Raw genomic sequence first — 17,448 nt, forward strand, 5'->3', positions numbered from 1 at the left:
CTCAACTGTGACCAATATACATACTTTTTCACATTTCACCCCAACTCCCCAAATCCCTTTTTGGCATATAGTTAGGATCTGTTATAGCTATATCCCAACATTAGCACTAATTAGGTGAAAATGTTTCATTAGAAATATCAGGTAGGATTCACAGAAAGGTCAGACCGACTCTACCTGGCCTGAAAGTTTTTGTGGGGAAGTTCATGGTACATGCATAAGGCTTTATTCTAACTAGTTTCCTTTGTCTTCTATTAGGTCTAGTCTAACCAGTGGCCTTTCTGCTAGCTTTGCTCTGGCCAAGTGACAAGGATTCCAATAACCTGGAAAGAGAAAATGTAAAACCTCAAATCTCTTGATGCCAAAAAGAAGCTCATGTTTTAAAACTAACAATTTAGAGCAACTTTCATCTCAGAAGATAAGGGAAATGTTTTATCTCTATATCTTATCTATAATGTAGTTAAACTTTGATTAATAAAAATCAATTGGGAATAAGATGTTTTGTTTAAACCTTAAGCAGATCTTTCAAGTGTTATTTTTTGAATCCAAAATCAATTAGTTTATTTCCATACCTCATTAAGATTTGTCTTAGATATAATGTAATCAATCACTGAACATATAATTCTAAAAGATGTTATTTCATGTACTAAATCTTTAAGGTTAGATAAATATATTTTTAAGATTTTAAGATTTTTAAGATTAGTTATTTAAGATTAGATAAATCTTAAAACTGGAAAGCAGAAAAAAATCTAGCTAACAAAAAATGTATTGAAGCTACTGATTATTAAATATCATTTCAAGGGGCACCTGGGTGGTTCAGTCGGTTGAGCGTCCGACCTCGGCTCAGGTCATGATCTCACAGCTCATGAGTTCGAGCCCCTCATCGGGCTCTGTGCTGATAGCTCGGAGCCTGGAGCCCACTTCGGATTCTGTATCTCCCTCTCTCTGTCCCTAACCCACTCGCATTCTGTCTCTGTCTCTCTCAAAAATAAACATTAAATAAATAAATAATCATTTCAAGACATAAATGCAAAACAAAACAACACACCTGATTGAAAGATGAATCACTATCAGAGCAATTGTCTGTGCAGTAACTGTTGCTCTTCTCCTTCTGGATTTTTTTCTGACTCTCTTGACTTCGTACCTCATCTTCTTCAAACTTGTTAATCATAGATTCCACCACTACCATCATGATGTTCTTCAGGGAATGCATCATTTCTTTGTATCTTTAAATTCAAAGCAGTCTTGGTAAGAAAAAGACTATTAGCACAAATTAAAACGCTCAGCTCAATTAAACTATCTTATTATTTTTTCTGTAAAGTCCCTTTAAAAGCACAATTCTAAAGAAAAAAAATGCAAGTCAGTTTTTCTTAAGGAACAAATGGCACAACAATTCATACAACAGAAATAAAAATTAATAGGAAATCTAAAACATGTGTTATTCCCCAGGTTTCTTCATCTGATTACATGGACCAAGGTAGTAAAATTAACAGAATCTAAGGCAAGATGTTCCAATGGTATGGATACCAGTAATTAGCAACAGTCAACTGTTATTATCATACTATCAAAACAGTCTATTTTACATGTCACTTTTATTCCTTGTTTTATTTCTACCTCTTTCTCTATTTTCCTCCCTTCCTCTATTTTCTTTCTTTCCCTTTTCCCTGCCTATACTTTATATCTATAGGCACCTATAGCCACCATTGAGGCCTAAATAAGAGTTAAGCTATCAGTGGGTCCTTCAAAACAGAGACTAAAAAACCCACTGTCAGTAATGTTAAAAAAGGGATTCCTGAAATAGGTAAGAGTTTGAAATGGATGGCTTCTAAATCCCTTTTAGCTCCATGGGTCTGAAAATCTCAGAAAGAACTTATAAATAAATTTCTCTACTTATTAAGTGCAAACTCTCAAGCATCCACATTAATATTAGATTGAGATGCCCAAAACCCTAGAAATAGAATTTTAGAGCTAGATGAAACTATAAAAAAAAAATCTAATCTAACCCTTTATTTACAAATGAGGAATATGTGACCTGGACCACTGAAATTTCTACATTTAAAACAAAAAAGCCATAAATATTTAAGTAAACATAGTGAATACAATACTAAATTTGGAATCAGAAAACCTGGATTACAATCCTGATAACTTTACATACCAGATTTGTCATCCCAGGTAAATTTCATTTTCCTCAGTTATAAAATGTGACAAAAAGAATACAATCTAGCTGACCTATTTCACTTAGCTGTAGCAAAACATAAGAGTATGTATCTGAAAGTTCTTTGTAAATATAAAGTATGATACATATATTTATCATTTATCATTTAATAATGAAAATACTTGAGGAAAATAGGCACAGAAACTTCCTCTTTCTTTATATTTCTGGTATATGGGTCATTGTAACTCCACAAATCAAAGGAAGAATAGGTGAGTTATTCTTATATTAAAGGATAAAACCATGCTGGGGGATTTGGATAGAAGACTAAGATTTTAAAGTTTAAAGGAGTTTTACAATCTATTTTAAATTATATGATACAAATTACATATTATTCTATACATATTACATACAAATTATGTAATACAAATTACATAATTCTATACATAACTTAAAATATATTCTCATACATTTAATGATTTAGCAACATAATTTATGTAATATATAACTAGAAGCAAATTTAATATAATACATATAGATGTATAGATTTTCAAAGCACCAGAAACGGTGAGAAAACACAAAAATATTAAATTAGATGGTAATAATTAGAAACAATATAGGAAGAAAACATGTACAGAAGAGAACTGTTACAGAGGTAAGAAAGAGTCCAGGGAAGATCCAAGTTTGAGGTAAGAGGATACAAAGAGCAAGAAAGAATCCTAAGACACTCATTAGACTAATTGGCAAAGTAGCTATAGGATAACAGAGAAGAGGCTCCAGCTTTCTCCTCTACACATTCTCAGCAGCAAGAAATAGGGACACATAACAATGCCCTGGGAGCAATCAAGACCTATCCATCAAAAGCTGCTCTCTTCTTCCACAGTAAGTGGATTATAGCTGGACACAAGTCTAAACTACAGTCCCCAGACTCCTTTGCAGTTAGGTATAGCCATGTAAACAAGAGAAGTCCTGTCCCCTTAAAAATTACAATATGGTAATTTAATGAAGACATATAAAAGTAAAATCTCAATGATGTATAAGGTAAGATTATGGGTAAGTAAAATCCACAGAAAATCTTTAAGTTTCATTTTAGACATGTTTCCTCCAGACCTGTTTGAAAATACCAACATGAATTCTTCTGCAAGAAGTATCAGCAAACTGTCCAGAGAAAAAAATAAGAATAATTCTTTTCTTTTTATTGTTTTTAAAAATTTTAAGTAATCTCTCCACCAACATGGGGCTCGAACTCACAACCAAGAACTAGAATCACATGCTCTACCAACTGAGCCAGCCAGGCACCCCAAGAATAATAATTCTTAAAATTTAAACATCAAAAACAAACAAAAAAGCTAGAGAGCCAGACCCTAAATATCAAATGAACTATATACTTAAATAGTAGCCACTGCCATTTTGAAAAAGCCAAAGAAAAACAAACACAGGATGGACTATGAACACTATTAAGAAGCCTCATCAATACTCCAAGAAGTAAAAATAAGAAAAAGTTCTAAGAGGTAATGAATAAAAACCACATCAATTAACCCTGAAAATTTTACATGGTGAGTAGTTCTTACATATATGAGGAACCGATGATAGACCCTACAAATGAATTCTTTATTCTATAAAACTCTATTTAAAAAATAAATATCGGGACATCTGGGTGGCTCAGTTGGTTGACTGTCTGACTCTTGGTTTTCAGCTCAGATCATGATCCCGGGGTCGTAGGACTGAGCCTGCGTAGGGCTCTGCACTAAGCATGGAGCCTGCTTAATATTCTCTCATTCTCTCTCTCTCTCTCTCTCTCTCCCTCTCCCTCTCCCTCTCTCCCGTTTGTGCTCTCTCTCAAATAAAAATAAATATCAAAATGTTTAAGAAAATAATCTGTAATTATTACAGTAAAAATGCTGTTAATAAAAGTACTGTTGACTAATCATTAGTCCTAGGTAATTTCTGAAGAATCTCTCACACACACACACATACACAAGAAAGAAAAGAAAAGAGAGGAAGGAAGGAAGGAAGGAAGGAAGGAAGGAAGGAAGGAAGGAAGGAAGGAAGGAAGGAAAGGAGGAAAGAAAGAAAGAAAGAAAGAAAGAAAGAAAGAAAGAAAGAAAGAAAGAAGGAAAGAAAGAAAGAAAATAATACTCTGCACAACTGAAAATCTTTCATCTATGGTTCACAAAGCAGAAGACAAACATTCATTAAGATATTTAACATCTTGGGGCGCCTGGGTGGCGCAGTCGGTTAAGCGTCCGACTTCAGCCAGGTCACGATCTCGCGGTCCGTGAGTTCGAGCCCCGCGTCGGGCTCTGGGCTGATGGCTCGGAGCCTGGAGCCTGTTTCCGATTCTGTGTCTCCCTCTCTCTCTGCCCCTCCCCCGTTCATGCTCTGTCTCTCTCTGTCCCAAAAATAAATAAAAAACATTGAAAAAAAAAAATTAAAAAAAAAAAAAAACCAGCTAATAAGATATTTAACATCTTTATGAGGTAATTATTATTGTTTTAATTTTTACACATGGATGAACTAAAACACAAGAAAATTAAATGACTTACCCAGAGATAAAAAAATAATTTCCTAATAGTCCCATATAAAACTTTGCTTTTAATATGAAAATTCTTTCATTCTCTAATAAAATATTTTAATACTCCTTTTAGAATAAGTTTTATAGTACTAACAGAAATAGATTATTAGAAATTATATTATCCAAAAATGAAGATGACTCTAGTGTTTGTTTTTTCTGCAAATCAAGAATTAGGAAATCTTGATCTGAATGGCTTTTACTTAATGTATCTTAGTGCTTTGAACTTTATTAATTTATTGATAGGCATACACTGTTGCTTTGTTCAATAACAGATTTGTTTAGGTAATATAATCAGTTGTCACAAAGAGAAAGAGGTCCTGTCCAATGTCATAAAGAGTTTAACTATTTAAAAATAAATCGTATTTAATGCTTTAAAATACAATAGGTAACATAAGCTCAAGTACATAATACAGTTTTTGTAATACTGGAAAGATGAGCCACATTCTAAGCTTCCATATCTGCCTTCAAACCGCAATAGGAAGTAAGGCCCAGCATGGAGAGAAACCAGATTGCCAACAGCTCCTAGACACATCACATACATCCAAGCCCAGAGACTAGAATTAACAAAGCAAATGTCATATGTCCAAAGCATTACCAAAAATAAATTTGTGGGATCCAAATTTAAAAGATTTTACTATGTATAAAAATTCCATAAAATTTTTATTACAATAAAAAAAATCATTGCCATCTAGCTTCAGAAGGCAATTTTTAATATTACCTAATACACTAGTTACCCTAAGAATTAAAAGCTAAAGAACAGAGCTACAACAAGTATGAATTACGGAGAAACTAGAAGGGGTACCTTGCTGGCCCAGTCAGAAGAGCATCCAACTCTTAATCTTGGGGATGGGCCCCACATTGGTGTAGAGATTACTTAAATAAATAAAACTTAAAAAAAAATTTTTTTAAAGGAAAACCAGAAAACTATTTGTCCATGCTGCCCTTCATAGCCCTAAAGTCTTCTGTTGTGTCACATTTCATGCTAGGGGTAAAGAAAAAAAACAGACCTTCAAATTGTCAATCATATGCCAAGGACTGAAACACTAAAATGTGGAATATCCAAGTAGCTGAGCTTACATATGAGAAGGAAACCCTAAACCATCTTTCATCTCAGTGACTGTTCTGTATTAAATTGCACTTTGAGTAAGAGTTAGGCATTTTGTCATTCTACCCACTACTCAAGAACCCAGAGTGCCTCCCTAATGCCTTTATATCATCCCAGTTACTACTCTATATTAAATTGTACTTTGAGAGTTAGACATTTTGTCATGCTGCCCCCTTCTCAAGAACCCAGAGTGCCTCCTTAATGTCTTTGGTAACCATTTGGCTTCCATTTAAGGTTTCCATTCACCTGGCCAACTTTGAGCCTCACGACCTTTTTAGTCAAAAAGCCATTTCTTTGGGGGGGGGGTTGTTTTTGGTTTTGTTTTTTAAAGTTTATTTATTTTGAGACAGAGAAAGAGAAAGAGAAAGAGAGAGAGAGAGAGCGAGCATGTTCGGGAATGGGAGTGGAGCAGAGTGAGAGAGAGACAGAATCCCAAGCAGGCTCTTTACTGTCAGCTCAGTGGCTGAATCAGGACTCGAACTCACAAACCACGAGATCATGACCTGAGCTGAAATCAAGAGTTGGGCTCTTAATCAAGTGAGCCACCCAGGCACCCGAAAAGGCATGGTTTTTAAAACACCAAATCGAACAGAAACTATATGGTTCTCATTCTCTGTCAGACCAGAAAGGCAGGCAAGCAAGGAACAATACACATGGAGAGCATTAGGGCTGAAGGTCAGACATGTATATACCACACAAATCCTACCCTGAGGAATCTATAATAGATTAGCAGGGAGTCAATAACACAAGTAACTAGAAAAAAAAAAAAAAACTAGAAAAAAATATGTATGAATTCTTACAGGGCAACATATACCAAAAAGTGGTCCTAAAAGGGAAGTGAGAGAAAGACAAGCTCTACACTGGCCTCCAATATCAAACAACTGTACCTCTCTAAGCAAATCACTGAATTTGCCTCTCTGGGCCTGTAAATTAAGGACCTTAGAACAAATAATTTCCAAGGTATTTTCTAGCACTGATATCTTAAAGTTTTATGGAGTTAAAATTGATTTAACAAAAACTGAGCTCATAAGTGACTAACGTACTTTTTTTAGTTTTTCCATGACTACTGTCCAGCCATGCTGCATGACCCCTTATTCAAGGGTTTGTCTCTAGTATCCGTCCTCCCCCTCTTCCACATAGTATTAGTTTAAAACTCCTCAAGTTTTCACTGTGGGCACATGGTCATCAGTTAGGTATTAAACTTCCCAGTCTCTGTTATAGGTAAGTTGGGCACATGACCATGTTTTAGCCAGTAGAAAGTGAGTAAATAAAGAATCTTGCTTTCTACCCTCCCTTCTCTTGTCCAGGCTGAAATCCTGTTGTGGAGTTAGTGTGGCTGCTCCAACTATGCAGATGAAGGCAATATTCAAGAACAGAGATTGGTAAAATACATATTCTGGACCTAAACTAACCTACCACTTGTTTTTGTCAAGTTTTATTAGAACATACACACACTCTTATTTACATAGTGTCTATGGTTGTATTACTACTACAACAGCTTGCAAAGCCTAAAATATTTATTATACAGCCTTTTACAGAAAAAGTTGACTAGCTCCTATCCCAGATATGATGGAACAATAGAATAGAAAGAACCTGGGGTCCCTGGATAAAGTCATTCAGAAAATCCACCTACCTTTGCTGCATTCATGTACTTCTAAACTGTTATATAAGAGGGAAAAAAAGTGCTTTCTTTGAGCCACTGCATTTTGGTGTCTATTTGTGATAACTGTTTAGTATATTCTAACTAACATCCTCTTCCTCCATATTTCCATGTGATCTTTTGCATATATCATGGCACTTACCATCCTGTATTGAAATTACCTATTTCAAATTTATTTTTCAGTCTAATGTTAGACTCCTAAAAACACTATGGATTATTTGGGGGTAGGAGGCATCTTATTTAACAGTATAGCCCCAAGATTTAAAACCTAACATACAGTAGTTACTTATTAAATGCATGTGATATATAATAAGGGAAAAGAAAAAATAATTTACTGCTAAAGTCAGAATTATGTCAAACATCAATAACATAAAATTGATTATAATGGCAAGAAACAATATCATTAATTCATCCAACAAGTACCTATTATATACCTAACATTTGCTGGGCATTTTCAAGGCATTATGGACACAGAAATAGAAAAAATAAAATTATCTACTTTTTGAGAGTTTACATTCTAGTGGGGAGACAATGAAAATGAGCATAAAATAAGCAAATACATATATTATCCCATATTAATCAGTGACGAAAAGTAAAGAAGAAAAAAAAGCAAGGTAAGAAAGAGAAAAAGTAAAAAGGGAAAGGCCATTGTTTTATATAGAGAGATCAGGGAAGGCCTCTCTGGTAAGGAGACATGGAACTGAGACCTTAAAAAAGTAAAGGAGAATTAGAAACAAGCCAAGGATATTCCCTCCCACCACTGCTTTTCAACATCCTATGGGAAGTCCCAGCTAATGAAATAAGACAAGAAAAGTAAAAAGGAAGCAAGATTGGAAAGGAAGAAATAAAACAGTGTTTGTAGATGCCATGATCATCTATGCAGAAAACCTGAAAAAACTGACAATAAAATTCCTAGAATCAAACAATTATAGCAAAGTTGCAGGATACAAATTTAATATGCAAAAATCAATCACTTCTCTGTACACCATCAATGAACAAGTAGAATTGGGAATTTAAAACATACTATTTACATTAGTACCCCAAAAATGAAACACTTCCGTATAAACCCAACAAAATATATATAAGATCAGTATAAATAAAACTGTAAGTTTCAATTGAAAGAAATCAAAGAAGAACTAAATAAACTGAGAAATAGTCCATGTTCATAGATTAGGACAATACAATATTGTCAGGATGTAAATTCTTCTCAACTTCATCTATAAATCCAATGCAATCCCAATCAAAATCCCAGGAAGTTATTTAGTGAATATAAACAAACTGATTCTAAAGCTTATACAAAGAGGCAAAAAAAGAAAAAAACAGACTAGCTAGCACAATACTGAAGGAGAGGAATGAAGATGGAGAACTAACACTACTCAACTTCAAGACTTGACTTTGAAACTATAAACCTAAGTAATCATACAGTGCAGTATTCACAAAAGAAAAGATAAGTAAATCTGTGGAACAGAGTAAGAGCCCAGAAGTACCCTTAAATATAATCAACTGATCATTGACAAAGGAGCAAAAGCAATAAAATAAAACAAAAATAGTCTTTTTAACAAATGGTGCTGGAACAACTGGACACCCACACACCAAAAAATCAATCTAGACATGTGCCTTACACCCTTCATAAAAATTAACTCATAATGGATCACAGACTTAAATGTAAAACACAAAACTATGAAGTTCTTAGAAGATAACATAGAAGGAAGTCTCAATGACCCTAGGTTTGGTGATGGCATTTTAGACATGACACCAAAGGCATGATCCATGAAATAGGTAACTGATAAGCTATACTTAATTAAAATGAAAATTAATATCTGCTCTGCAAAAGACACTGTCAAGATAATGCAAAGACAAGCTACAGACTTGGAGGAAATACTTGCAAACAACTTACTGATAAAGGACTATTATCTAAAGTACACACACACACACACACACACCTCTTAAAACTCAACAATAAGATAACAATCTGATTAAAAAATGGGCCAAAGATCTTAACAGACATTTCACCAAAGAAGATATATAGATGACAAAATAAGTATATGAAAAGATACTCCACATCTTATGTCATCAGGGAAACACAAACTAAAACAACGAGATATTACTACACTACTATTAGATAACTACTATTATAACACCCAAAATCTGGAGCATGGATATCAAATGCTGGTGAGTAAGTAAAGCAACAAGAAACCTCATACAACGTTGGGGGAATACAAAAGGGTACAACCGCTTTGGAAGACAATTTTTTTTTTTAATTTTTTTTTTTACGTTTATTTTTTTTTAACGTTTTTTTTTAACGTTTATTTATTTTTGAGACAGAGAGAGACAGAGCATGAATGGGGGGAGGGGCAGAGAGAGACAGGGAGACACAGAATCGGAAGCAGGCTCCAGGCTCTGAGCCATCAGCCCAGAGCCCGACGTGGGGCTCGAACTCACGGACCGTGAGATCGTGACCTGAGCTGAAGTCGGATGCTTAACCGACCGAGCCACCCAGGCGCCCCGGAAGACAATTTTATAGTTTCTTACAAAACTATACATACTTACCACATGACCAACAATCATGTTCCTTGGTATTTACCAAAGGAGTTGAAAACATATGCCCACACAAAAACCTGCACACAATGTTTATTGTAGCTGTATTCATAATTGCCAAAATCTGGAAGCAACCAAGGTGTCTGATACATCCAGACAATGGAGTATTACTTAGTGCTAGATATGAATAAGCTATCAAGCCATGAAAAGACATGGAGGAAACTTAAATGCATATTATTAAGCAAAAGAAGCCAATCTGAAAGAAAAATATGTGTTTCCAACTATATTATATTCTGGAAAAGGCAAAACTGCGCAGACAATAAAAGGATCAGTGGTTGCCAGGGATTTGGAGGGGGAAGAATGAAGAGGCAGAGCATAGAGGATTTTAGGGCGGTGAAATTACTGTGCGTAATCCTATAATTGTGGATACATGTCGTTATAAATTTGTACAATTCCACAGAATATACAACACTAAGACTAAGCCCTAATGTAAACCATCCCCCTAAGGGAGGGCTTTGCTTAGCTATTTGAGAAAGAACAAGACCAGGGTGGCTGGAGCAGTGTGAGAGGGAATATGGTAAGAAATGAGGAAGGAGAGGGAACAGAAGGCTCATGTTTGGGGCTTCTGGGTTACACTCTGAATTTTACTTTGAATGAGATGAGAAGCCTTCACAGAATGCTGAGTGGACTCAAGTGGCAGGATCTGACTGATTGTTTTAAAGCATCATCCTAGCTGCTATGAAGGACATGGGTTAGGGGTGCTTTCAAAATGCCCTGCTGAGAGAAAATTGCTTTCAAGTATTATTGTGAACATACTCACTCTTTAGATTCCTGGGTTCTTTTAGTAACATGCTGTACAACTGTGTCATAGCCAGATTCTTCATCCTGATTCTGATTAGACATCCATTTTTCCATTTCTTCTTCAATCATGGACCCCAAAGTGTTATATATATGCTGTCTAAGATATTTCACAAATTCATAGCTAAAAAAAATTTAAAAAACAAATGCAGTCAATATCATGAACTCACTTATTAACCATATCCAGAAGAAAATGTTAGCACAGAAAGATTTATGAAATACTCAGATTTCTTACCTTGAACCAGGATTAAATTTTTCATCCCAAATCATCAAGCCAATCTAGAATTATGTTGTTTTTTTCTGGGACATTGGCATTTTCCACACCCCATGCCCACTCACTCTATCAATCCACCTACTCATAGACACTTGTTAACATTTCCTACACATCCCTTGGCTTCATCACTTCCTCTTTTTTTTTTTCTTTCCATTTCTATTGATCAGTGCAAAAGCACATCACCTCACGCAGACATTACTACAGCAGTCTTCTTGCTTGTCTTCTTTCACCCTCTTCCCTCTCGTATTTATCCTGAACACTGTAGTCATCTTGGTCCTCAAAAGTCATGGATTTCATTATTTCTGAGTTAGAGTCATTTCACTCATACCCAATAAATATTTCTTGTATTTAAAACTAATTATTGGCTCTTTTCCAAATACAACTTCCTTGGCTTGGCATTTAAATACCTAATTAATCAAACCCCTTAATTCCTGCATCTCCACTTACATGAGGCCACACTCAGTTTTCTCCACAAACCATCAAACATGTTGATTTGCATATAAGCAAGGAGGGACTTTTAAGTGACTACCATGTGTTAGACACTGTGCTAAGCACTTTATTAATATTGCTTTATTTACCACATGAGATAGGTAAATAGATGAGGACACAGACTGAAAAGTTAAAAAGCCTTATCAAATTCACCAACTAGTAATTCAGGTCAACCTTACTCCAAAACCAGTATTATCCCCACAACCCCACACTCTCCCCAAGATGCAAAAATTCCAAAACTATTTAAGAAATAAAATAAGAGGTTCTATAGTGTTCAACTGAAACTGGAAAGGAAAATAAATAAATGTAATACTCTTATTTTTACTAATTTTTGTAGTATTTACATTTCTTCCCTTTAGAGAGGTAAATCTATTACATTTTATTTTCTCAAAATAATAATTGGCATATTAAACTTAAAAATAAAATTTACTTAAAAGTTTAAGTTATTCATTGAAATTACTTTTAAATGTTTAATATTTATATTCAACGTTTAGCTAGTAACTTTTCTTTTTCTTAAGTTTATTTACTTATTTTCAGAGAGGAGGGAGAGAGAGAGAGAGAGTGCAGAGTGTGGGAGGAGCAGAGAGAGAGAGAGAGAGAGAGAGAGAGAGAGAGAATCCCACGCAGGCTCTGCACTGCCAGTGCAGAGCCAGATGTGGGGCTTGAACTCACAAACAGTGAAATCTCGACCTGAGCCAAAATCAAGATCAGATGCTTAACCGAGTGAGCCACCCAAGTGCCCTTAGCTAGTAACTTCTAAGCTTTAGGAAAATAGCTATTAAGAACAGAAGAGATAAACAAAGTGATTTTGTAAACATAATGACCTGCAGTGTTAGACCAAAATGGCAAACACAAAGTTTCAGAAATACTCCGAGAAAAACAAAACCCAAAACTTACTGAATCACATGTCCTAAAAATAGCCTCTAATAATTATTCATGCAATTTTGAAGTTTTTGCCTCTTCTGGGGAGTCATCATTGCCTTACATCACTTGGAAGACCTTCCCTTATACAAGCATAACTTCCTATCCATTTTAAATGCTAACTTATTTTTTGGCTTGTATATTTGTAATTATAAGCCAAATATTTGCATATTCTATACAAAATGGTAAAGACTTATATAAGCAAGAATTCAAAGATTAAGGTTTCAAGAGAATCTTTTAAAGATATTCTTAATTTTTTTAACATTTGACAGTCCCTAAACTGCCTCCACAACTAGCTCTGAGACTAAAGTTGACAGATGTGCATGTGATCTGAAGAGCAAAAAATACGTGTGTTCTCCACCACAACTATTCCACCACCACAAACCCTCTAAAGAATCAGAATATCTGAAATTCCAATACCATAAATGTATCACTGCTGTCTTGAAAATGTCCTTGTAGGGGTGTCTGGCTGTCTCAGTCAGTGGACCATGCAACTCTTGATCTCAGGATTTTTAGTTTGAGCCCCACATTGAGTATAGAGATTACTTAAAAATCAAATCTTAAAAAAATAAAATAAAAAAATAAAATGTCCTTGTAAATGAAAAAGGATCCAGGAATAAATAATCTCTTGAGCCCAATCAGTCTGAGCTCACAGCCAGCCAGAGAAAATTGAATGTGGAACAAAGTGTAAAAAGATAAACAGTCCCTAAAAACAATCTTGATCCTCCTCATAATCCTGCCCTCGGCTAATCAGACACACCAGTTTTCCTTCACATCTCTAAGACACTCAGTGGGAAACAAAACATGGGGCAAGCTGGAGTTAATTCTCTGAAACTAAAGGAACGGCCTCTCTGAAGATGAATTCTACATCTCACCATCAACATTTACTACAGAAAAGTGAATTATTCCTTAGTTTTATCAGTCCCATTTCTCTGCCACAAATCAAGCAATTAGGAGAAATGAATATTTAACTAATATAAATTTTGTGCTTGCTTTGTTTAAAGCCCAAACTGTAAGCAAGTAGGTTATGATATTTTCATAACTAAGGCAGTGAGGAAATACAAGGAAAGCCCATTAATACAATGTATTCAAGAAAGTTAACAGAATACCAGTCTAAAATAAGACACATCAAAAACAAAAACAAAAACAAAAACAAAAACAAAACAAAACCTCCCACTATTTATCACCATCTATATGATATAGCAAATATGCTGACAAAAAGTTTAAACCTCCTTTTTGGGAACTTGAATAACCACATGCTTTTTTTAAATGACATCACTTTTATCTGTGGCCACAGTAGTATCTCCCAGAAGACTCCATTCAAAATATTTCAAGGTTTTGGTTCATCTTCCAAATTAAATGAACCCAAGAACCCCCAAATTAAATATTGCCTAATGGGTTATTGCTCTTTTAAGAAAAAAAAAAAAATCTCCAGGGAAGATAAGGAGCATGGGAGCTCCTATCATGGGAGCACTACCAGGCTGCCTATAGCCCTTTGGATGCTCTACTAACTCAAAGATTATTGGAAAACTCTCAAGCTTCCAATCTTAAATTAGTAAATAGTCATTTCTGCAAGTAGACCTTTCTACTCTGGGTAAGAAAAATCCAAGTCTTCAAATTCTCACGTGACAATTCATTTTGTGTTGGTTCTTTTACTATCTGAATTCATGGCAATACCCCATAAAATCCTACGAGGAATACTATTCTTCTGTAGTAGTGCCCAGGATAGAGAATTATTATTGCTATGGGCTGGGAGATACTATAACACTTAATATATTTAATTATTATGTACTTAATCATAAAATTAAGTACTATGTTGCTTTCACTGTAATCCTCATAGTATTGGTGCCATCCAGTTGCTCTTATGAAGTCTTCATCTAATCTAAAAGATTGATGATAACCACAGCTTTTTAAATCAACCCATTGCATCACTTTTAGAAATTATTCTGGTGTAGCTATATTCATATTTTGTATAAAAGCAAAAGCCCTGGATGCACAAGAGACTTTCGAAAGGTCCCATACTTATAACAGGGATTGCAAACTCAGCGTCACTGGGGGTAGACAGGTAAACTAAAGCCAGCCACGTGTAAGAGAGAAAAGGAAGAGGTGGTGGTGAAATAAAAGGATGTGTCTCAGCTAAAAGGAAGAGCTTCCACATGGCTTTAGCCACTTACTGCCATTTAGGACTATTACAGCCTGATGTGGATTTTTCAATGTTTTAATAGAAGCCAGAAAACTACCTTATGTGCTATTTCCCAATTTTTAAATGTTACTATTTTTTAAAACCAAGCCAAAGAAACACATCCGTAGACCCAATATGGCCTGCAGAATGCCAGTTTGACCTTTCACCATCCATTCATACAAGTATTATAAACAACATAAAATCCTTACCACTAAAGATACTGGTGAATCATCTCTATGTTTAAAATTTCTATTTAAGAAATGTAAAACTTCCCTCAAAAAAAAAAATGTACATACTTAATAACTTATGTTAGAAGATCCTTACTAGGCTTAATTAAAGCAATTCTGCTACAGTTTAAGTCCTTTCCTCAGAATTAGTTTTAGCAAACTCCTTTAACATTTTCAGATTAATATACTCTAATTGCACAGGAAAGACCAAGACTACAATATTATGGGAATAATACCTCTTTGCCATGGACTACAATAAATACAACTTCCATTCATTTGTATTTTAACTGAAGTCTATTAATATTTCTTTCTTGGTCATTTTAAAATATTCTAGGGAGTGCCTGGATGGCTCAATTAAGCGTCCAACTTTAGCTCAGGTAATGATCTCAGTTCAGGAGTTCAAGTCCCACATCAGGCTCTCTGCTGTCAGCACAGAGCCTGCTTCAAGTCCCCTGTCCCCCTTTATCTCCCCCTCTCCAGCCTGTGTGTGCTCTCTCTCAAAAATAAATAAACATTAAAAAAATAATTTAAATTTTCTAATAACAAAGTTTCTTCTTTTTTAAAGGACATGATCTATACAATTAGTAAATAATTTTATCTTTAGAACTCTACAAATCCCTTTGTTTCAGGCTTAAGTTCTAAATCTTACACTGGTCAATCTTGTAACCTTAGACAAAACACATGACCTTGCTAAATGTCAGTTCCCACTACATAATAATAATGATAATCCCAATGCAAAAACTGTTGTCTATTACACATAGCTATACTTTGACACTTTTCAAACCAAATGTACTATACATGTTTGACTAACCTTATTTGTTACCATAAAAGTAACTTAATGAGAAAAAATAAACATTTGGTTTCAAAGACGCTATCACCAAGTGAATGCAAAGTATCTTTTTCCAAATATTCCTCAAAGAAGGACATTAAAAACCTGAGTCAGGCATTTGCTACTAAGGAAAAATATGTTTACCTCACTACATTTCAGAAGCAGCTCAACTAAAATAGACAGCAATGAACCTCATCATTTTGCTTTACTACTGGCAAATATGAAATTTTTTACATTTATGTCAGAAAATTTACAAAGTTGAGTAAAAGAACATTCACTTTTTTCCATTTTGTTCTCCAGCTTTATTACCTAGATTTTTCCAAGAAAACTTAATTATTTCTTTCATGATGAATTTCTGACATGTTCAAAATGTCTATACCAAAATATGCACTGATACACAGATTACTATTACAACATAAGAACATAAAAACACTAGTACAAGTTTGTTTCAAGACATCATTCTCTTAGTTATTTAAATAAGCAAGAAATTTTTCAACCATATATAGAAAAAATTATCGGTATTGGTATGTTTTAAAAAGGGACTTTATTAGAGTAAGTTATGAATTATAACGCTGATATTTGGAATTCTTATTTCAGAATCAAAAGATTTATTATATAACCAACCTAACTTTATATATCATATTAGTATATAAAAGATTATGTAATAGAGGGGCGCCTGGGTGGCTCAGTCGGTTAAGTGTCTGACTTCGGCTCAGGTCATGATCTCACAGTTTGTGAGTTCGAGCCCCACGTCGGGCTCTGTGCTGACAGCTCGGAGCCTGGAGCCTGCTTCGGATTCTGTGTCTCCCCCTCTCTCTGCCCCCTCCCCTGCTTGTGCTCTGTCTCTCAAAAATAAATAAATGTTAAAAAAAATTTTTTTAAAGGTTATGCAATAGAACGAACAAGCTTTACATCACGTACAAACTTTTAGGTCAAAGAATAGGCTTCTGAGTCATGATAAACAATTACTAGAAATGCATTCATTAATTATGGAGACACGCATGTAATTCTTAGTCATTTCTCTATACATGGATATCACTTTACACAATGGAGGTTTTCTTGAAGGTACCATTTAAATGGATTTCACAGATTTAAAAAATCAGTGGTACATTCTTCTATAAAACAAAAAATAAACCTAAATCAACAAATTATTACTGTGTTCCCTCTGTATCAAACCAAAAATATACTGGATGTGAGGGTTACAAAACTGAGCATTTGCATTAGAGACTCTTATAATCATCACAGTTGATAATTACTAAAATAAATACATACACACACACACACACACACACACACCCCACAATTCTTGTGTAAATGCAAGTAAATATGCTCTAACTCTGTGGTTCTCAACCCTGGCTGCACATTACAATTCTGCACGTTCTCAACCCTAGAGAGCTTTTTGAAAATCACTACGGCCCAGACTCTACCACTCCCCCTCTGCCAAGCTGCTCAGGAAATTTTGATTCATTCATGATGAGGCCCAAGCATCAGTATTTTTTTACATGGGGCCCACCTGATTCTAGCGTAGCCAAGAGTGAAAACCAGGGCCAGTTTGGTTTCTGGGAATCTACACAACACATGCACACATAATGAAAGCAATATCCTCATCCCTACCTCTCCTCCCCTCCCACAGCCCTCAAA

The 17,448-nt window shown here is 34.9% G+C and overlaps 1 protein-coding gene across 4 annotated transcripts in view; it reads right to left on the minus strand.

Moving 5' to 3' along the window:
• TBC1D32 (TBC1 domain family member 32) overlaps window positions 1-17,448 on the minus strand; it is a 199,943-nt gene that overhangs the window by 179,150 nt on the left and 3,345 nt on the right. For all 4 annotated transcript variants that reach the window (XM_042987091.1, XM_007078680.3, XM_042987089.1 and 1 more), the window contains exons 3-4: window positions 10,848-11,009; window positions 1,046-1,223 (exon numbers count right to left, since the gene is read on the minus strand). In XM_042987091.1, the coding sequence (XP_042843025.1) occupies window positions 1,046-1,223; window positions 10,848-11,009 (340 nt within the window). The remainder of the gene's footprint in view (window positions 1-1,045; window positions 1,224-10,847; window positions 11,010-17,448) is intronic.

Source organism: Panthera tigris, chromosome B2 (genome assembly GCF_018350195.1).
Source record: "Panthera tigris isolate Pti1 chromosome B2, P.tigris_Pti1_mat1.1, whole genome shotgun sequence".
Classification (NCBI taxonomy): domain Eukaryota; kingdom Metazoa; phylum Chordata; class Mammalia; order Carnivora; family Felidae; genus Panthera; species Panthera tigris.